General features: G+C 38.7%; 1 protein-coding gene across 1 annotated transcript in view; it reads left to right on the top strand.

The window, feature by feature from the left end:
* Window positions 1–1,326: 1,326 nt before the first annotated feature.
* The window catches only part of LOC139728802 (hexokinase-2-like), a 35,623-nt gene continuing 13,814 nt past the window's right edge, over window positions 1,327–23,135 (top strand). The window contains exons 1-4 of the mRNA XM_071639738.1: window positions 1,327–1,452; window positions 6,950–7,115; window positions 9,594–9,733; window positions 18,861–18,981. Coding sequence (XP_071495839.1) covers window positions 1,429–1,452; window positions 6,950–7,115; window positions 9,594–9,733; window positions 18,861–18,981 — 451 coding nt within the window. The 5' untranslated portion in view covers window positions 1,327–1,428. The remainder of the gene's footprint in view (window positions 1,453–6,949; window positions 7,116–9,593; window positions 9,734–18,860; window positions 18,982–23,135) is intronic.

Here is a 23,135-nt window from a genome sequence, read left to right as displayed (position 1 = left end):
TGTTCGTAAAGTTACGAACGACTTACAAGCGACTGGTAATCAGTTCTTATGCTGAATCATGGAAATTCTGATAAGTATAGCACATCAGAACTGATCACCAGTCGCTCGTAAGTTGTTCGTAACTTTACGAACAGCTTTATGAAACGGGGCCCAGGCTAAACACACTTCGATGTTTGCGTTGCGCTCGTACAATTCTTTTTTCAATTTCTACACCACGTGTTACGCTTCGCCGCACACCCTCTTTTCTCTGTTAATTGCCGGCTTGTGATTGGACAAAAGTTTACGGAGGAGTCGGTCTTCACGCGCGTTCCGCGAGCTGGAAACCTGACGAGCCCACCGACCCGCCCTTAGCTGCTCCCTATCATTGCCCGTTTCCACCTGTCCACGAATTAATCAATGATCGTTAACCACTGAACGTTGACAAATTGTCCAACATCGACGTAAATAAGCTCTGAATGGATAGTGTTTTAGTATAGTAGCCACGACAGAAGAAGAACAATTCGACAAAAGAATTCCGTTAGTTTGAATAAGCACGAATGTGATCTTGCGTGGAAAATCCGGGATTTATAGTGCTTGGATTATCAACTTGATGCGTGCTCTTTGTTTTTTCGTTTGTTTCTGTACATACACAACAAAGGGGTACAGAGGAGGAAATGAGATGGAGGGTATGTGTGTGTGTGCATGGACAAAAATAACAATGCCAATAGTAATAATTGATTTTCTTCGTAATAACAGTTATTCCTACATGATCTCTCCCTTGTCGTTTTACTACATCATAATTTCTTCATCTTTACTTTTTTTTTTTTTCGCTTCAAAAGAACGAAACTTGATCAGCTCAAAATAGATGGTGGAATGAACGAGTAGGCTCCCCACTGTAAGACTAACCCTTTCACACCTGGGAATTGGGGTATATGTCATGAAGTCATCACACAAAATTTCAGAGTGGCCAAAGTCGCCCTATATGCAGCTATAAAGAGAGACTTTCAAAGAGAAATAAAATCAATTTTATAAAGTTTCTTACAAATGTGTCTTATGAGCGAAAAGTCTCTTTTAGACTTTCATGAAACCAGCGAGTTTACCTCCCAGATGAAACTGACCCCAGATATAGGCTACAGTAAAGCTTTGAGGGCTCAAACACTCGCCTATCAGAAACGCCCCTCATGTCCCTCTCTGCTGCCTACACGAACTATTGACAGTCGCGATCAAGTAGTGATCAAGATAACCGGAGCTGGAATCGGAGTTCGAGCGGAGCTAGGCTGAGGTGGGTGGCATCTTGAGCACCAATGCGCAACGGGCTGGAGTTCCATTCATTGTTTCCCTGCCGTGATCGCGTGATAAACACCTCACTGGAGCTCCCTCGGCCGACTCTGTTTTGCATACTGTGTGACCGGTAGTATTCTTATCTGCCTGCCTAGAAATCTGCACATCATGCCTGGCGAGTGTTTTTCAAAGGTAAGGATAACTGGTTTTAAAGTTCACTCAAGACCAAAAAGAACCGCAAATCTCGTTTCTGTATTCTGACTTTGAACAGTGTTGATGTGCCATTTGCATTGCACTGTCCAGCGCGGTGTGTACGTGTTCAATCAGTATTGTACAATTCATGCTGTTTCTTCTTTCCTTTTAGGACTTTGGACGCAACCTTGTTTACACTCGCCCCTCGGTGTAAATTATGCACACGTGGTCGTTCCCTACAGCTGGACAGAATGTCAGATTGATTTACCCAGCTATGATTTTCTTCTGTCTTGTTCTCTATAGAATCTCTTCAGAATTAGCTAAAGAAAAACATCTCTAAAGTCTTCTAGTGACTTAGTGTGATGTTGCTTTTCCTCTTGTTTGAATTAAACCAGCTTTCTGTGAGTCCTGTTTTTTATTTCCTTACTAGTTTTGTTTTCAACCCTAACAATCACGAGTATACATGGATGGGCTTTTTTTTTCTTACGGTACTAGGTCTAGTATTCATTTATTTATTTTCTTTAGCCAGCCTCATAACGGTGAATTCTCTAATAAATACCTGTGGTACATCATCACTTTTTTCCTGGTCATTGGAATCAAAACATCCACACAGTCAAATTCAAGGCACATTTTCCATGTCTTGGAGAGTAAATTTGGCATGATATTTGTGTGCCTATTTTTACAACCTTGCTTTATAATTTTCAGAAATGTCAACACATTTAGTTAATGCTATGTGTATGCTGTTGATCTAGTTATTTTATTTTATGATTGATTGATCGTATTATCAAAAGATTTGTGTAAGGGAGGGTTGATCCATACAATTATGAAAAACTGCATGTGGCACAATTACAAATTTTCATGCAACACACACAAGACACTGGTGTTTTAACATCAATCAGATCAGCTCTTTTGAATATGCAGAAGCTGTAAATAAATGAACAACTTTGTGCCCCACTGATGTTTGATTATTGCAGTACCTGTTTTAAAAGGTCTTTAGTACTCCCCTTTCCTCTGACGTGTTTTCCCGTATGAGGTCGACTCTGTGTATAGGCCTATTTGAAGAAATTCACAAGACTCATACTACAATACATATATTTTGCAATCAGATTCTGATTACCTAACCCCAAAGCATTTGATGTTGAGCAAAGTGAGTGAGCTTTCCATTTTTTTCCCCTCTGTAAAGTGAGGGGGGGGGGGGGGGGGGGGAAGACTAATGCCCAAGGGTATCTTTGACAACTATAGCTCATAACTCATTCAAACGAGGTTTGGCTAGGCCTGCTCACAATTATGCTCTTCATATTGCCTCTTGCTGAAGTGGGATATTATTTGCAAATGTTAATGTTTGTAGTGAGGTGCTGACGCATGAATTCAGAGCAATCAAGCATGCGAAAATTTTTTGTTATTGTTTGTCTATTTGTGTTATTTTGGTGGGGGGGGGGGGGGGGCTTGGGGCTGGGATGGGAAGGGCATATTGTGCTTGTGTTTAGTAGTGTTTTCTTTCATGATGCTACATACCGTTGAACATTACACAAGGTAGGATTTCTTTCATACTATGTGCCAACTTGGCTAGGGCTACAAAATGTCAATCAACATCAGGGAATTAGATAAGGGCACACTTGCCCTGGCTGGCATTTGATATTCATACCATGGTCTACTAGGCTCACTTTAGCAATGAGCAAGGAAAATTGAACTCATTTGATTTATTCAGAAATCACCTACGGGAATCACTGCTGCATGCAGTAGAATTTGAATAGATATCACATATATATTGAGAAGTATTGAGACTTTTGATAGGAATGACTGTGTGTTTAATCTCTCAATAAAGACATAAAATTGCACTGTCCTTCACACGATCAGAATTTGCTATGAACCTTTACATTTCTAGTAGAACCTTGATCACTTGCAGGGGCTTTTAGATCAATTAATATTGTGTGTAAAACTTCTTTTATTCAATTTTCTTTTTTTTGTCACAGTTCATATAAAATTTTTTTCTAGAGCTTGAAGGAATACAGTAACTGCCATTCACTGATTTGTTCAGAAGATTTCTAGTATGTAAACCACCTCTTTGTGAGTGTGTGTGTGTGTGTGTGTGTGTGTTTGTGTGTACTGGTTCTTGTTTTAAGTGAGTAGACATTTAAAGTGAAGTTGATGTCATTTACTACAAGTGGAATCCTTGAATATGTGTAACACACACAAGTGAAGGTTTTAATCAGATGATCTCTTCAAAAGTTAAATGGATGGTATAGTTTTGGTCGAGATGGGGCTTCAGGTTTTCTATTTTTTGTGAGATAATATGAGAAACGTTTAATGAAATTTATAGGAAGAGCTTGTAATTCTAAGAGGTATCCAAAGTTTATTCGATGAAAAGTGGTTTTGAAATGTCTGAGATGTCCAAACCAAAAGGGTCCTGATAAAAGATGGGACCCATCTTTCAGTAGGATTGCTTAGAATGCTTTCCTTTGTTTATGGATATCTCAGCTACATGTCATAAACTAATTTTTACCCCATAAACTTTGAATAGCTCATAGAATTGTGAGCTCTGTAACATTCCATAAGTGGTTTCTTAGTGTCTCGCAAAACTAATACTCATCTCAACGAATACTATATCATCCCTTTAAACTTATATTTATTTTTTGCCAAAAAGAATGTATCATTCGAATTGTTACTTACATGATGTTATGTATGATATCATTTCCCCTGCCTTGTGAAAGAGTAAGTCAATGCTTATTTATTGCTCTGCAAAATGGAAATATGTTGAATCATCTTCATATTTCTCTTTGTATGTTATGAATATCTACCCTACTGTAACATCCTGATTTTTTTGTTTTGTTTTAGTGTTCTTTAATATCCAGTGATGATGGCACATGGGGTGTCAACCTAAACTTTCAAAATTCATAACTTTTGGATGGAATGTTAAATTTCCTCAAAGCTTCACTATTGTGTGCTATGCTCTGAATATTTCGATCATATTCACGGAATCCACATATATTTGGGGATAATCAGACTAAGGAGCAATCCTGAATGAGCATTTCCACTGAGTGGTGACAGCCATGACTCAGAGGAAACATAGCTCAGAAACAGACAGAGATAAATGTTTGTTTGTTATGCAAATACATGTACTGTAAAAGTAATTTTTACAGTGTTGAAATTTCAGAAACTTGTGCAAAAATAAAAGCATGTGTAATGATAATAATTGATAGCATGTATTGACAGTGATATGTCACACTAGAATGTTTTGACAGTGCAGAAACAAAAACATGTGAAAATCATCATACCCTGCCGAGCGTGAAAAATTACATGCAAATAACGACTTTTACAGTAGTATCATGATTTGAATCTCAAAGTGATAAATGAATTTAAAGACATGCTCAGGACAGCTGATCATTTAGCTTGTTTTTAAACTCAGTATGTGAGTAATTAAGTAACAACAACATGCATAATGAAGGCACTAAATATAGAGTGATTACTTGGCGAATAATTTTATAAGACACAGTGCTCTACATATTACACAATTGTATTCTGATTCCATTATCAAAACCAGATTTTCCAGAGCAGGGAAACTTGATTTCTGTGCATTCTTGCTTATCAGCTTTTAGCCAAGGCGGCTTATATTAATTATTAACTACTCTGGTCGGATTAGTTATATAAGACCAAAATCCCAGTACCGGTGTAGTTCAGTGCCAAGAAAGATTTCAAACTCTGTTGGCCCTTTCACACCTGAAAAAAATGTCAGTGGGTATGGTACATCATGTCTTTGGTCTGAAAGGTCTCTTTCTAGATTAAAGGAAACCAAAACCCAAAGAGAAATGTTGATTGAGTGAAAGCAGAAACATAACACATCAGTGAAAGTTTCAGGAAAATCGGACAATCGATGCAAAAGTTATGAATTTTTAAAGTTTTGGTGTTGGATCTGCTGGATGAGGAGACTACCTGAGGTTATGATTTACGCATGGATATTAATCCATATAAAGAAAATATAAAGGGATTCCACAAAAATTAATCTTTCATGAGAATTACACATTCCATCAACTTGATATAAAGGACATATGGATAAGAGTAGCAATTATTCCCCCTACTTTCTGAAAGTGGTTAGTCAAGTGCTCTTTCATTATGCTAGAAAAGTAAATTTTTTATGGAATGTTTAATTTATTTTTTTCTTTATATAATCAAAGTGAGATTGCAAAACCAAGTCAATCCAAAACTTCAGAGATTGTGGAACTTTGAAATCTTCCATTAGCCTTGTACTCTGAAGGAGTGCATCTCATTCATTAAATGTCTGCTGTATGCTTATAAATCTTCTTTTTGATTTGTTCTTTAATCTTACAAATGAAGATAAATTCCTCCCACTTTATATTACCATCAACCTGTATTGTGCTTTGTTTTATTAAAATCTTCTCATTGATTTGCTCTTCACAAATGAAGATAAATTCCTCCCATTTTATATTACCATCAACCTGTATTGTGCTTTGTTTTATTGGCATAAATATCCTGAAATTAATTGTACATGAACAGAGATTACCATACTACCCTAATCCTTATGGTGTAAACATGGCATTCATGTTGGAATTAGGCATGTTGACTACACGTGAGTAGGCTGGCTTACTTGACAACTGAATGAAGTTCGGATAGATTACTGAGTGATGATTAAAAGCTTGGCAAGATTCTGTAAGCTTCGTTGTAAGTGCCTTGGCATATAAAGAGTTAAGACATCTACCGCTATGTTTTAAATGGAACCAAAACCACAATTTAAATGTGGCTTGAGTAAAAATGGCAATATCATTAGAATACATCAGTGAAAGTTTGAGGAAAATCAGATAATCTATTCAAAAGATACAAACCTTTCTGTTTCGGTGTAGTCATTGCTGGATGTGGATATTACTACAGTTCATGATGTCATCATTGACTACAATAAAATATCTAAGGAAAATTCCACATAATTTCATTATTCATGAAAAGAATATTTTTCATTGACTTGTTACTGATATAAGATGTTAAGGATGATGTTTCGTCTTCTTCCTGAAAAGAAAGTAAGTGCTCTTTTATTGTGCTAAAATAATAAAAATATGTTGGATTTCCATGATTTTTCTTCATATTGTTATCTTTAATGATGTCATATGAACTGTAGTAGTCTCCTTTTCCACTGATGACGGCACCAAAACTTTGAAAATTCATAACTTTTGAGGTGATTGTCTGATTTTCTACAAACTTTCACTGATGCCTTCTGCCACTATCAATATTGCTGCTGTCAATCAATTCACATTTGTATAAGGGTCTTGATTCCTTCAAAAAGTTCAGGCACTCCTATTGACAAGCCTGTTTTCAGGCAGGGTACGATATGGCCAACCCTTCATAAAGTTTGCTGACGAGAGAATTCTCACATGGATGTTTAACTCTTTCACTCCAGTTAGCAGCAGGTTGATATACCTAGTCAGTGGGGTTTCATTCTGGTGGTCCTGAACGGCTTAATGTGGGTATCATCATCACATTTCACAATCAGGAGGTCGAGTCTCTCTTGAGGAGGTTCCACTTGAGTCGAGAGCTTCAGTATGACCTGATGCAGAGGTTGGAAGGGGAGATGAACAAGGGTCTGAAGAGGAGCACAAACGAAGAAGCCAAGATCAAGATGCTGCCGACGTACGTCACCTCCTTGCCAGATGGCACCGGTTAGTTTCTCTCCATCTCCTCCATCTTTCCCCCTCCCCTTCTGATTGATTTTAAAGTGACATAGCTTTAATAGAGTTGATATTAGTTATGTTATTCAGACGGTGATCTGTAACTTCAAGGATAAGGTCTATGGGGCGCCAAGTGTCACATATTTGATTTCATGTATGGAATGTCCATTTCTTCAAAAAAAGCTGTCATTTCACTGACGAAATGATCAATTCATTGACAAAATTTCGTCAACGAAATTATTGATTTCAAATTGATCATTTCATTGACAAAATGAGGGATTTTGTAATGAAATTGACCATGCTACACTTGCCGCCCCATAGAACTTATCTTCAAGGTAAGCTATGCTTCAGATTAAGGATCGCTGTCTTAACTATTGTGACGGGTCTAGGGCAATTACCCCCTGGGCAATATCCCTGGACCCTCCCCGTGGCCCTAATCCTAATCCTGAACCTATTCATAACCTTAACCCAAACTCCTAACCCTAAACCTAACCCTAACCCTAATCTTTACTTTAACCTGACGATTAACCAGTATTTAGCTAGGGGTGTTATTGCCATTGGGGGATAATTGCGCAGATACGATTGTGTCACAGTCTTTCAATTCTTCATGGTGCGAGCGCAGGAAAGAAGAACTCATGTTATGATTCACATTAAATGACAAAGTCTACAGAAATAAATTTTATGAGAGATCCATTGGTTAATGGCATATCTTATCTCATGTTTATTAACAATAAATTACAGTGCTGTAGGGGGCTATGATAGCAATTTTATCTCCCTGATCACCTAATATCATGGTTGATTGATTTTTTTTTCCTTAGCTCATCCTAGCCAAAGACTGAAAAGAAACCATTGTGAGCCATTCTTTAAATGATACATGGGCGGCAATAATCCCAATCTCTGTAAATTGCTGATATTATTTTTTTTCTCTGGAATTTTGATGTTGTGCAGATGAAGATTTAATTATGTTGTTTACAGTGACAGTGGCATGTGAGACCAAAATTGCACACCTGAATTGATGACAAGATTGGATTGGGCTCAATAATTATGACTGTACCCCCAGGGGGCAAGAGCAATGAAAACATTACACATCTTCTCAAGATCTGGAAGTAGTAAAGCCACATCATTTTGTATGAATTAATTTTCATATATTCTGGTTCCTAAAGAGATAGAGAATGCAAGTTGTTTTCTAGAGTGGGACGTGAAGGTAAGGAAAATAGCAGGGTCATGATATTAAGGAATAGATAAGAAAATACATTTCTTTATAGATTTCTCTTTCTCTTTTTGTTTGCCTCAACTTTTCTGAACTGAAGCCTTGCGTATCTGTAGAGAGATGTAATGATAGATACATTTATTTGAATTAATGAATTGAATGAGATATATGTAAGATGTACTATGAATGTAGCGGTTGTTATTTCTATTTTCATGTTATCTGTAATCTGTGATGCATAATATGTTGTTCATTGAACAATTGTTATCTGTTTGGATCTCTTGTAGGTAACGCTGGTGGAAGGCGCATTTCCACATTCGCATTGTGGACAATAAAACAATCAATTCAATTCACTATACTTTGAATGAAGATTTAAAATAATTTGTGAACCCTGTCAAGAAGAAAATGAATAACCTTTGCCATTTTTGTTTTGATGCATCTCCCTAAACTTGCTTTGAATGACATCGTGACATTTGAGAAATCAGTACAGGCAAACAGCAGACAGTCTGGTAATTTGTTGACTTAAAGAGATATTCCCCTTCAGAGCTTACTGGGCACCCGCAGACACTGGGGTTGCTGATTCGAATTGGATGAAAGGTATGGAGGTCTGCACAAGATGTAAATCTGCAGATGACTGTACAACTCACGTCCTTGTGGAGCTGAAAGTCACTTGATACAAAATCAGCAGGCTACATTTTGCTTGCCATAGAGTACCAAAGTGTGATGTCATAACCATTCATCGCCATGGAAACCAGTTTAAAATGACCTCCCCTAGCCCGGTCTGTGAATACCAAAGTTGCTTCATGCTCACACGTGGTTCTTAAGCAGCCTATAACAAAAGACTGTAATATCATCACTTTGGCACTCTATGATTGCTGTAGCGCCCTGGGACTCCTTTTTACTTCAATCTCAGCTTGTAGAAGGGAGTCGACGATTTCACATAATTTTCTGAGGGTTGAGACAAATTGATTATGTTTCCATGGAGATTCAAAATTGCAGAGTAGGCTGTAATGAAAATGATATGAGCCAGTCAAAGAAACATGATGTACACGAGTTTTCACACACTGGACCCCAGCACACATACTCACACACTCTCACAGTGTGTACATATTGAACTGTGGATGTGGGTAGTTCAGGGGATGTATCATGGTTAAAGGGAAATTCTAAAACCCATTTCTTTTCATTTTCCTTGTATACTGCTACCTGCTGTACAGTTATTGATATTTTCTGTTCTTGTGTGTTGACAAAATCATTGCTTTCAGAAAATGGGAACTTCCTTGCCTTAGACCTTGGGGGCTCAAACTTCAGAGTTCTCTTGGTCACAATAAACAACGGGAAAAGCGAAACGTGCATGGATGTCTATACTATACCAAACGAAGTCATGACCGGACCTGGAGATCAGGTAAACTCAGAGTTCACCCTTCCAGCTCATTGGTGTCATTTTTTTCTTTTTTTTATTTGGTCAAAGTCCACTGATAATTGCATTTAATTCTGCATGCTCCAAAGCTAACTGTGTTGTGTGTCATAGATTAGCGAGTGTGTTATTAAGCAAATAATCAACGTTGGTTAAGGTGATGGGACAAACTACCAGTGTAAAACATGATATATTCGTGGCATGAATTTTTCGCGAATTGGAGCCGACGGCCTTTTTTGCGGCATGAAATTTTCGTGAACTGCCACTGGCATTCAATGCATATAGTGCAGTCAAGAACTTTCGCGTGCATTTTAATTTCACGAATCTTGGCACTCGCGAAATTCGCGAAATTAAAGTGCACGCAAAAATTCCTTGTTTTACAGTATTACTTCCCAGGCCATCTGGATGTAGCTATCTTTCCGAAGCGCAGCTGAGGAAAGATAGCATACACATTCAGATCGCCGAGGAAGTGATAGTTTGTCTCATTGCCTGAAACTAAAAGTTGATTATTGCTTTATATTCCACATCTAGGGTCCTAGATATTCCCATTTTATTCCACATCTGAAACTGTTTTAGCTGTCTTAGGGTATCCTCAGGGCTTAGGTTACGTAGTTTACTTTAAACGTATGCGCATAAATGACAAAACAACGAATTTGCTCTCTGCCCCGCACGTGGCACCGAAATAAAAGTGCGTTGCACTGTGGTCTATCCCTTGACCCAGGTCAAATGATAGACCACAGTGCAACGCACTTTTATATCGCGCGTACTCAAAATTGTAAGTTTATATCACACATTAGGACTGTGTGGACTAAGAGATCAGAGAAACAAAATGACTATCATCATAGAGTGTAACGAACTTTTCTTCTCGGGTGAGGTGATAGGCAAAACTACGCTTTATCACGTGATCAGCTCTTGACCAATCCTATAGCAAGATTCTTAGTATATGGAATTTAACAAGGAATATAGCATTAGTAACATAGCATAACGTTACATAACATAACATAACATAACCTAACATAACATAACATGTAACATAACACTGTACCTATAAGCACACAACACAGCACCATGCCACAAGATACCACCGCAATTCACCACACCCAATGCCATCCATACCACATCCCACCCCACCACACCCCACACCACATCCCACCCAACCTCATCACCCCGCACCACACTACACAGCACTCCACACCACACTCCACACCACATCCTACCCAACCACACCACACTACACAACACTCCATACCACATCCCACCCCACCACGCCACATCCCACCCAACCACATCACCCCAACCACATCACCCCACACCACACTACACAGCACCCCGTACCACCCCACGCCATATCCCACTCCACCACACCACACCACCCCATACCACACTATACAATATCCCATCCCACACCACACTCCACATCACCAAACACAACACATATCTCACACCACTTCCTGCACCCCACCACACATCACACCACTCCTCACCAAACCACACAACTAAATACAGCATGACGTGAGCAGCCTTGTCATCTTTTTCGTCATTATTATCAAATGCTTGAATGTGCCAAGGGCTGATGTTTACTCAAGACTTTACAGATCTGTTACCATTGTTACACTGATGTCATTCATTCTAACTCACCCTTTGGGGTAAAAGCTCATGAACTATATTCAGGTACATGAAAATGAAAATTTAGTCCCTGCCTTTTCTCATAGGTATTCGCTGTGTCGAGGAGCAATATTTGTGCATAATTTCTTCTGCAAACCTTTGCCTATTTGCTCACAACTGCATTACTCAATATTGGTTGGAATGAATTTGCACTGATGTGTACGCTGCTGGTCAATACTTTGACATTTATTCAATCTCCGGCAAACCTAATGCTGAGGACATGCATACTTCACAAGGCAGTCAGGCAGGAACACACACACACACACACACACACACACACACACACACACACACACACACACACACACATATACTCACAAGAAAATTTTGTTTTCACCAAAATATATGTGACGGTGCATCACAAAACGAAGAAAAAGTCGCACCACTGATTTTGTGTGAGGATTGAAAAGAGGTGAAATGGATCCACCCAGCCAATATTGAGATTTTTATATTTTCTGAAAGAGCAAGTCTTCTTCTACATCACACTTAAGTTTGGGATCATAATGTGACAAGGAAATTGTTTTTTTTTTAGCAGTTTTTTCTCGAACAATTTTTGGTAGAATATAGTGCGATGAGTTGTCTCTTTAGAATCCCCTTTTCATTTCTTAAAAACCATGTCCATACTCTTCACTTTCAACTCTACTAACTTTGGAAAGGATGATGCTACTGCTTTGAAAGTTGGCACTTAGCATCTACAGAATGTGTTGAGAAAGCATGTTCAATTTCAGCTTAATCTGATAATCCCTTCATTTTTGTTGCTACAGTGGCTTACATCCTGTTTTCTGTTCCATTCATCGCACAGCTACCACAGCTTGGTGAAAATTAAGCGCTTGAATATAAATCTGGACTTCAAAGCCTCTTTTCTCAGTTCACACTTTTTTCCGGCATGTGTGCTTTCTTTCCAACATTAGGATAGGTTAGGGGAGTCCATTTGAATTGAGTTATACATCATTTTGAAGCTTAAAGTCTGCTCTTCCAGAATCTGCTCTTAACTGAAAATCCATGTCTGATGACTTTTTATTGGTTTTGTGATGCAGGGTCACATATAGTATCAAAGTCAGATTGTGCATGTAATGAAACAGATATACTCCTTACATTATAGCCTTTCTTTCTCCTTTTCTAAAAGATGTTGAGTATCAAATGTCTATGAGCTAGATGAGTGGGTCACTTATTGTGCTGGTACCTGTGAATTTGTGCACTTGTAACTTTGCAATTTTACACTGGTTTGCAATATTTCCTTCGATTAAAAACAGAAGACGATCAGTGTGGACGGGTCTGACACACCTACCTACCATGTTCTACTAAGAGCTGTTTCCACTTATTAAAAAAGTGAACAGTCATTATGGAATTTTCTTTCAATATCTAAATAGCCCTGAATAAAACAAATCAAAGTCAAATGAACATGAAAAATGCAATATCAATTATTTCATTAATAATTTATTTCTTAATGTTATCATAATTAGTCCATCTATTTTGCACTAATGTTTGTGGCCTGTATCATGGCATCTCTCTAGTGAGTCCAGAATTCCACAACTTTCATTTATTCTATCCAGGCAGCATTTCTGAATAAATTGGACATTCATCTTTTTTCTTTTTAATTTGACTTGAACAGTATTTCGTATCAGGCAGTTTGAACAGAATTTTGTCACATCACTTGTTTGTTTGTTTGTTTGTTTTTTTCTGTGAGAGTTTTTACTCAGTATTGTACGTATGCAGAAAGTATTGTACAGGTTGATAATGCCGCCTTCTTTTTCTTTTGTCATTTGTAATTTTACCATGGGCTTTGAGAGACTATAGTGCAGAACAATTTGCAAATTTTAATGATGTCAGTCATTTCCTAACATAACTAACACCAATTTAGCAGTAACAACTTGATTTCAGCATAGAATGGGAAACATGTGATGCATTTTGGTTGTTGTGTTTACTTTTAATATTGATTTATGGATTTTTTTTCTTGCTTTACAACTCCCAGCCCCAATGAAAAAAAAATGAAAGTCATGGTTTTATTTCAACACATTTGAGTGTTTCATGCAGATGCTATTGAATATCATTTTATGGATTACAGCATACTCCCATGTATGATAATGCAAATCTCAATGATGGAAAAAAAAAGAAAAAAATAATGTAGAAGGGTCATTTTACATTCAAAGTGTGGGGGAAATCATATTGTTGTGCAAAGAGTCATCTTGTTTGCACCTCTTAAAACTGTGACGACCAGATAAAGTTCAGTCAGGGTTTATTCAGTGGGTTCAGTCTCCCAGCCATTGTAGAGTCACCAGACGGACCAGTTCACTGGCCTGATCGAAGGAGAAGGCTAGAGGCAAAGTTCACATTTAACACTGAGTGCGGGAGGCCTCTCAAATCTATGATTCTAAGTCTGCCTTTGTTCTTCATTTTACGACATGCCACTCTGTTGGCCCGCAACATGCAAAGGCTGAAAATTTTACATTCATTCTTCCGTTGATGCCTTTTGATAATGTGTGCAAGTGTTTGTCCATTATAAATCATGTCCAACGTAACTATTCAAAGATATTTGTTTGATACGAGTATTCTGAATTGATGGAGTAAACATTGTGTTGGCATCATGCGCATAATTCATTTCCTGTTTGTGTTTGAGTGAAAGTTGGCTGATGCATCAATGATCTTTTAAATTGAGCTAGCTAAAATGCAATCTTGAGGTATGTGTAGTGTGTTTTGTCAAACTGTTGATACATCATCTGATTGCAAATATATGAATCCACTAATTGATGAATTCATTTCATGAAAAAAATTTTTAATCAATAAAACATCACTCAAAATCAGAGTGCATTGAAGGATATACACCAATGAAATGTAGCTTTTAGTAAATGCCGCAGGTCACATATGCAGTGAATAGGTAATTCCTTATTTTGCATGATTTATACTGGAGTGCGTGGACAGAATCAGTTTGCACTAAACTTTACATTTAATCATAACAAATCAGTATAAAATACTGTATTTTGGCTAACTTTTGACATGATTCACAAATTCACTGTGGATCGACTGGCAGAGTAAAGTAAATACCAATATGCTTCTGTGCTTTGACGATGACTGGGGTTAACGTGTAGGGGCCAAAATGATACCAGTCCTGCGTGGTTGGTATGAGTGATTGTGGCATGGACCTGGCACGCACGGTCAAATTCCAGGCGTGATCTTGGTATGCTTATTTGCACAGCTAGGCAGCCCGTCAGGGTATTAACCCCATATCATATTTGGCATTATCGTAGAAATGCTGATATTTTGGGGGCTATCTCCATTTCATCTGTTAGCATATTGATTATTAAAAGTCGGGTGAATCTCCACCTGACCCACCCTGTCTGGTTTCTCTGTTAAAAATTATCAGAAGTGAAGTCAATGTCCTGATGTTCCAGATTCTCTGTCAAAAATTATCTGAAGTAAAGTCAGTGTCCTGGTGTTCCAGATTCCACTGTCTGAGCTTTAAAGGAAACAATCATGCGGGAGTATGTGACAAAGGAATCTGATCTTAATGCTGTGTTCATATACACTGGTCATACACTATATAGCCAAAGAATGTTGGAATTTTGCTGCACAGTCATAATCATTTCTAGTTTGTTTGTTTTCTTTTATACATGACATGTTTAACCGTTTTGATAATTTATTGACAATGACCAGAAGAATCTGCATCATGATTGTACATTTGTCGTGTAATATGCAACCTCACATTACATTCTGAGCACAGATAGTATCAGAACAAACAAAGTCACTCATACTTGTAAAAATTCAAGTGAACTGAATGTTAATGTTTAAACTTTAAATTTGCTTCCCCAAAATCTGTTGAAGGAAGGGGAGGTAATTTTGTGACAATTTCCAAGTTTGTGAAGGGTTACCAGAAATGCCCATGGCTTTACTATGCCATACACAGTGTCAAAAGAGAAATAAGATGTGGTATATGAGCCTCCAAACGTAGTGTCGACAAAGTTGGCTCACTGCTGGTACAAACCTGTATCCCTTGATATACCAGGTTCATTGCTTGAGCTGATGATAAGAGTGAAGAGTTGGCCTGTTTGGCTACATTGTCCTGGCAAACTGACGGCATCTCCTGTTCTGGAAACATATTTTGATGACTTGGGCAAGCACACCTCCTTGAGGAGTTGCCCTTTACACCTACAGAGCACATGTGGGAACCGATTTTCCTTGTTTGATTGTCATCCAAAACCAGTGGAAACACTTCTGATTATCTTCATGCTATAGTGATGATTCAGAGGCAGCCATAATGGCTGCAGCAAGGGCACAGGATTCTGTCTTTTGGAGGAGTCCTGTAGACCTCATCCTCTGCAGTTGACCTCGGCCAGTAACCCAGTACAAATCCCTCACCCAAATGATACCCCTGACCTTAAATGAGGGGAGGAAAGGAGAACAATCCCGAAACTTTTCCAGGCACTTTGAATTCTAGGAGTTACTGCTGCCACCTCGTCTACTCTGGCAGCTAGCATATGTCTCCAATAGAGTAAAATTCACTCACAGTTTCATATTTTTTACCATGGGGATCCAGGCCTGTTACATTCCTCTCTAATGTGAGATTATGTATTAGGATCTCTTGCAGATGAAAAATATCCATGCTGTCAGAGATGACTATACATGTACATACATCTGCAATTGGCCCAGTTCAGGCAGTTGTTGCATCAGGACCCCATTTCATATGGAAAGTCGATATGATCGCAACTCGCTTGCTGGAATGGCAATTGTCATGGTAATGACAAGAATCCCAGCTTCCTGATTGGCTGTTGCTATGGGAAGTTACCATTCCAGCAAGAGTTGCTGTCCTAACATCTTTTATGAAATGGGGCCCAGATCATCGAGGGAGTTAGGGCCTGCTGCCACTCTTCCAACTTATAAAACAACAACAAATAAACATGAATTTCAGGAGGTTGGGTATCATTAACCTTGACCCTCACCCTGAAAAATGTACCACGGCCCCTTCTGGTGGAGTGTCGGTTTGCTCCTTCACCTGTGTAACAAACTCCACAGGGGTATTCTCCTTCTTTATCTATCTCACTTGCACCTGTGCAAGATGCTTTAGTCTTGGACGCTTCAGCATTCACTTTCAATCCATTTCCCTCTATTGCTGCTTGGGCATCTTGATCATCAGTTCTTACCCTCTCTCTGCCATCAGTGACAGGTCATCTGCATGGAGAGGTTCCAATGGAAGGCCCTCCCTAATCTCCGTAGAGATGACACCCATTACGATGGTGAAGAGGAGAGGACTGAGAATTGAGCCTCGGTGAACTCCAGCTTTGACACTGTAGCTGTAGCTCTCTCTCTCTCTCGATTCTGTCTTGATTGTGTGTCTCTGCTCCTGCAAATAGTGCCATGACTGCACGAATTAGCCACTCCTCAACGCCTTCCATTGTCAGCTTGTGCCCATTTGACAGTCTCCTCTGGTACATCATCACAGGCCTTGTCTTGGTCAACAGGATAAGCAAATTGGCAGCTTGTTTTTTGCAACAACTCTGTGGGGGTAGCTAGCTTTCATCTTGCACACAGTAAATATATGGCATTGATAGTTATTGTTCCTGGCATGTAGCCAAAGTGCATTTCACCAATTGCAACCTGTTCTCTGATCCTCTTGTCAAGAGTTCCCTGGGAAACCTTCATGGCATGCTCCAGGAGATTGATGGCACCATGGGATGCAACCAGTCAGTCTCCTTTTCCTTTATAGAATGAAACCACTGCAGTCAGATCTCTAGGTCCTATAAAGGAAGTGACCTCCATCTAGAATGCCATTGCTGAGACATGCCGGCCATTGTGAACCATGCTTCCCGGACACCTGCATTAATCAAGTATAACCACACCTTTGACATAGGGACCTGCTGCCTTATCGTGGTTGGAACATGAAAGGGTGCCGACATCTTCATCTTATGAGACGAGGCATCTTGGACCCTCCTTTGCCTCACATTGAATCATCCTTTCCAATGAGTTTTCAAAGTGTACTTGAAGACTTTCCATGTAGCCTCTCCAGACTCCTTTAATTGAGGTGATCATGTTTAATACAAGCCTCATGTTTCACGCACATTTGGACCCATCACATCCAAGGTTTGCATGTGCCATTTGCTTCACTATCTGTACCTTTTCGTTATCTGCAAATTACTCAAAATCTTGGGAAACTTGGACAAAGGTGATGTGAAAGTGGTGACCATTTGTTAGAAATTCACTCAAAGGTAGATACGTCCCTTCCAGCATCCCCCTCCTCCTAGCCTGCTGTGTCACCTGTACGTATGGGTGTATGGTTCCTCATAGGAGTTCTGTTGTGGCTCAGTGGATATAACCAGAACTCTTAATCGGCAGGTCCCTGGTTCAAATCCCCAGGAAGCAGCAGCTGTGCTCCTGGGCAAGGCACTTTATCATTATTACCTAGTTCTTTGGTGGGAACCTTAGATAAAGTCATTGGTAGGCCTACATGACACCTGCCTTGGTTGCTTGCCTACGAGCATCAATTGCTTCCTTACCAGCCTTGTTAAACAGACCATAATTCATATTCAAATATTTAATTGTGCAGAGAAAGGCCTTTAGAATATGATTTTTGTTACATGTGTGTTTATTTTTTTTCCACTCATGAGTTTTTAATCTAATAAAAAGGATATAGAAGAATGTAGTTTTTACATTAATAATGGCATTATGGATGTGTTAGAGGAGAAGTTTTTGTGGATTTTTTTAGTGCAGGATGCTCTCTGTGGACAGAAAAAAAAATGAAAATCTCTTCAAATGTTGCTAGCTTTTCAAGTTTTGTCTAATTCCATATTAGCCATCCTCCCAAGAATGGAATTCTTAAACAGTCGGTGATGTCACTTTAGGACAATGAATGCACAGAAATAAATAACAGTTTCATAAAAATTAATTTTGTAAGACATAAGAAGAGCACTGACCCATCCCCTCCAGAAACATGGTGAATAGTACAGGCAACTCCTAAAGAAGTCCTTAGGACTGTCAGTTTTCTTTCATTATATCAAAATTTTGTTTTAACCAAACAATAAAGTAATTCAAAATACGTAGAGATGTATTTTTGGACCTGAATTTCTACTCTGCTGTAACAAAGTTTTTATTTAATTGTGTTTGTATGTGTGTATATTGGGAGTGCACTTTTTATACTTTACTTTACTACAGTAACAGCTTGAGGGAGTTTGCACTTTTTCAAGTTTTCATATACTGTACGAGCTGAAATTTTCGCGTACAGATATTTTCGCGAATTGCTACTTGGAGGACATTTTGGCATGTTGTTAATTTTCATGGTTGCGAGGGTCTAACTGAACTTACGTATTCGTGCATTGTTATTTTCGCGGTTCAAAGGCAATTCGCGAAAATAAAATCACCGCAAAAATTTCAGCTCGTACAGTACTATCTAGTATATGAAATGAAAATATGAGATAACAAAGTGTCTGAGCTGAGTTTGCACATTTTTGCCACTGTCTTTCAGCTGTTTGACTACATTGCGGAGCACTTGGGCAAGTTCACTCGAAGTCACAACTTGTCGGACATGCAGATCCCTCTCGGCTTTACGTTCTCCTTTCCTTGCTTCCATAATGGCCTGGCATCAGGTAAGAGATCAATTCATGAAAATTACAAGAAATTTTCTGTTTCTGTTCTCTTGTGGCTGAAATTGATACAAACTTGATCCCAATGCACAAAAGTAGTTCGTGGATCATGCAAAATTTGACGGCATAAATGTGCTTGACAGATCTATCGGGTGTATGCCAATTACAGACATCTGTACTTAACGTACGCTGATATGCGCGTACTTGCGAAAGGTATGCCTATTTTGTGCTTGTATCAGTCCATGGACTAAGTGTAACCATGGATTTGATTTGCACTGCAATTGTAAATTTGGACCAAGTGCTTTACCATTAGCTTTTCTTTGTTAGAATTTTTTACACTGGCTTTAATGTTTAATGTTATTTAGACAGACTCTATAGTAAAATATCCTTTGTCATAGCCTTCAGTTGCATATCCTGAAATCTGTATTGAAAGCAAGTTTGTCAGTTGTGGCACCGAACTTACTATGTAAGTACTTTGTGTGTATTGTACTTCTCAATGTGCATCATCATTTTGCTATGAATTCGAATTTCACTACTTTTTTTTTAGATTGTCAAGTTTCATATGTAAAAATAACCTATATTTTAATAATTTCTCACTCTGATGACAAAAAAAGTTCTCGTACAAATTAAAAAAAAAGAAATCCTTCGGATATCTTTGATGCATGTAGTTGCTCCAACAACTCGATGTGCCAGAAACCTACTCTGTTATTGCTTATTACTTCTGTTTTTCCTCTGCACCTATTTAATTGTGCTATGAAGTAAGATCCACAAGGTCTTTTTCATGTCTTGCCTTTAAGATGGTAACTAAATATGGGAAGCGGTCATAAGCAACTTGTCCATTTCCTTTTTTCGTGTGCATTTCATGCATGAAAGTCCTTCACTCCATGCTCACATGTTTTTGACTATTTCTCTCCATCATATCCTTGTGTTACCTCACTCTTTTCTGGAAGAAAGAAAGTTGTACCATGTGCCTATAAATGCACATGAAATTATGCACTGAGAGAAAGACAGATCATATAGTGGGACTAACCCCCAGTGCATGGGAAGTGGTAAAGAAAAAAAAAATGGCAAAGGAGGAGGACAATGAAAAATTGAGAGGAGAAAGACAACGAGACAAATGCAGATACCGGTACATGATACAGTCAAACCTGTCTATAGCGGCCACCCAAGGGATACGGAAAAAGTGGCCGTTATAGACAAGTGGCCGCTATAGACAGGTAATATAACTTTGTGTACATTGCCTACATGTACATGTATCATCGTTGTATACATCTATAAACACTTACATGTATATGTATGTGTGTGCGTATGCACACATGTGTATCATGCATAAAACAATGCCGGTGTTTATGAAATTGTTGCACAGTACCGTAGCATGTGCACAGTCATGAAGAAAACTTAACACTAGTGCATTATTGGGACTGAATAAGTGATCAATGCAACGGTGACGACCACTGAACGTTGCCCAGGAATGACCGGCACGGCTAAAAAGCAGAAAAACACGCTGAATTATCAGTTCGGCTTCGGCTCCATCAGGTCTTTGGCCGCTATAGACAGGTTAAAATCTACCACGGGAAACAAAATTTGTGGCCGCTGGCCGCGTTGGACAGGTGGCCGCTATACACAGGGTCTTTAACATGGCTTTTCTCTTGGGGGGATTTTTCAGTGGCCGCTATAGACAGGTGGCCGCTATAGAGAGGTGGCCGCTAAGGCAGGTTTGACTGTACTTTATATATATTCCACAAAAAGATCCAGTTATCATTCTCTGCTGCGTAAGCTTTTAGTTTTCTCCCTCCCTCATGTGTGAGGTTATTGGTACTATCCACAGTCCATGGGCACGTTGGTCCTGTGTGCTTTACCATGGAGTAAAGCTGTTTGCAGAGAATATCAACTTGTCAGAAATGTAAATCCTCTATAAATAGAAAAAACTGATAGCTCTCAAACATTTGGCACAGTCCACACTACACTTTAAAGAATAAGACTATTAGTCACCTCGCTGATAAACACACTTCAAGACACATTAACCTTGCCCCTTCAGTAACAGCGATAAACAAAGATGCTGATGGAGTAGAATTAATCTCTCAACTAAATAACTACCAGGATACAATACTGTATGTAGAATGTTAGAGATACTATATATTGTGTTTTAAAGAAAGAAGAGAGAGAAAAAAATTGGGGCCCTATACAACAAATAATTTGCCCCAGACAATGTTAACATAAAACAAACATAACGAGATATGAAACTCGTCACGCTGACGAGTTAGGTGATACGCTTGGGGTCATCAGGTGTCGGTCATCTGTGATTGACAAAGAAAAGAATGTGATATAGGCACCTTGAAGTTATATTGAGCGTGCATGCAAAACCGTTTCTCTAACCAATCGGCCACGGGACATCCCCGGAAATGGTAAGGCAAAAAAGAAATGTATGGATATTACAGGGGGAAAAAGTCAATGCCCACTCAACAATCGTGGCCGCGTGAACATGTATTGCATTGCTAGACGGAAATGCGGCCTTGTAACGACTGATGTCGCTATGCCATTTCTGGCAACTTGGGAAAAATACGCGCCGTAGACATAAAGCCTATAATCGGCTGGTTTTGATACCTTGCCTTTAATCACAATTTTCAGTGTGATGACGTCATCAAAGTACAAAACAATAACATGGTCTTGAAAGACAAATGTTCAAAGTACAACACCTCAGTCGTCGTCATTACATACTATGATCGGTTTGACAAAGTCAACCTGCAAAATGTTGCTGCAGTCGAAGCAATGTGGTCTCCAACACACAAAAAAGAGGGATATGGCGTGTGTCTGTGTGTCTGTGTGTGTGTATAGGTGCGTTTATATACGAACGTGATTTCTACATGGACGAATATGTAATACAAAATTGAAGAAAAAAAGTAAAATAGCTAAGTATTTTGTTTCGTGATCTTGTGGGGTTCGAACCCGCAACCTCACGTCTCTGAGACGTCGCCTTTAACCACTCGGCCATACGTCTCGGCGAGAAAATATGAGGAACGTAAACTTATGTATGTGAAAGCTGAATCGGGAATCGTTTTGTCCACATTCCATTCTCATTTTCAGTTTTAAACTGCAAAATTGTCAACCTGATGATGAGATTTCAAAAAATGAAATGCATGATTACTGAAGCTTATTGTCTCAGCTACAACATACTTAAGTTTCAGAGGAAATGAAGCAAAATCAGCTGAGATAAAGGTGCTTAAACGTTGTGAAGTCAATGCATGGTTTAAAAAAAAATCACCTCCCATAGACATAACACGTAAACTTGTCCGATTTTGCATCTTTACCTTTAATCACAATTTAAGGTATGATGACGTCATCAAATTTCAAAACCATGACTTGGACTTAAAAGGCAAATGTTCAAAGTACAACATATCTGAATTTGGGATAATATTGAGCTTAAACAACAGAGATACGAGCAAATGAATGTCAGAAACAGTACCTCAAAAAAATTAATTCCACTTTTTTGATTTCAGATGATGATATGATGACGTCATAATATATTTAGGGAAATATTGATACTTGAAACGTTATTTTCAATTCATATGCTTTTGTAATATGCAATAAAAACATAGGGTCACCTGACGTTTTAAAGAGCTATGGCGAAATAAACAAAGACATGTTTTTCGCTATATTTCCACATAGACGCGAACACGAAATTTCAACTTTGACGCCAACGCATTCCTTTGTTATAGGTCAAAATTGATCGGAAATCAATGGATATTGTTACTTAATGTATCAGGAATCCAAATCTGTCAAAAAATGTGCATTTTCAGTTTGCTTACGCGCACTACGCGCGAAAATGTGCGGACGGACGCGAACGCGCGAAACGCTTAAAATTGTCTGAAACTTCGAGATTTCCCATTGGTAAGTTGTTTTGAGCCTTTTAAAAGTTTGACGCGCGCGTACGCGCGCGTAATAATGTCTTAGGTAATTAGCATTAAAATGTATGATAGAGCGTGACCTGAACTTAATGTCCGCCGAAAATGATACAGACATGACCTTTAGATATGAAGTTATGATCGATCATGTAACATGGTCCGAAAATCACAAAATGGCGCCTAGATGACGTCATAGATATGTTACTGTCATGAAAACCTTATTGTGGCTAGATTTTGTCATGAGACATGTTCCCT

This window comes from Diadema antillarum, unplaced genomic scaffold (assembly GCF_040938485.1).
Source record: "Diadema antillarum isolate AM-2024a unplaced genomic scaffold, OU_Dant_1.0 seq00000201_RagTag, whole genome shotgun sequence".
NCBI classification, from domain to species: domain Eukaryota; kingdom Metazoa; phylum Echinodermata; class Echinoidea; order Diadematoida; family Diadematidae; genus Diadema; species Diadema antillarum.
Note: the sequence above shows the minus strand (reverse complement) of the source record. Positions and strands in the feature narration are given on the sequence as shown.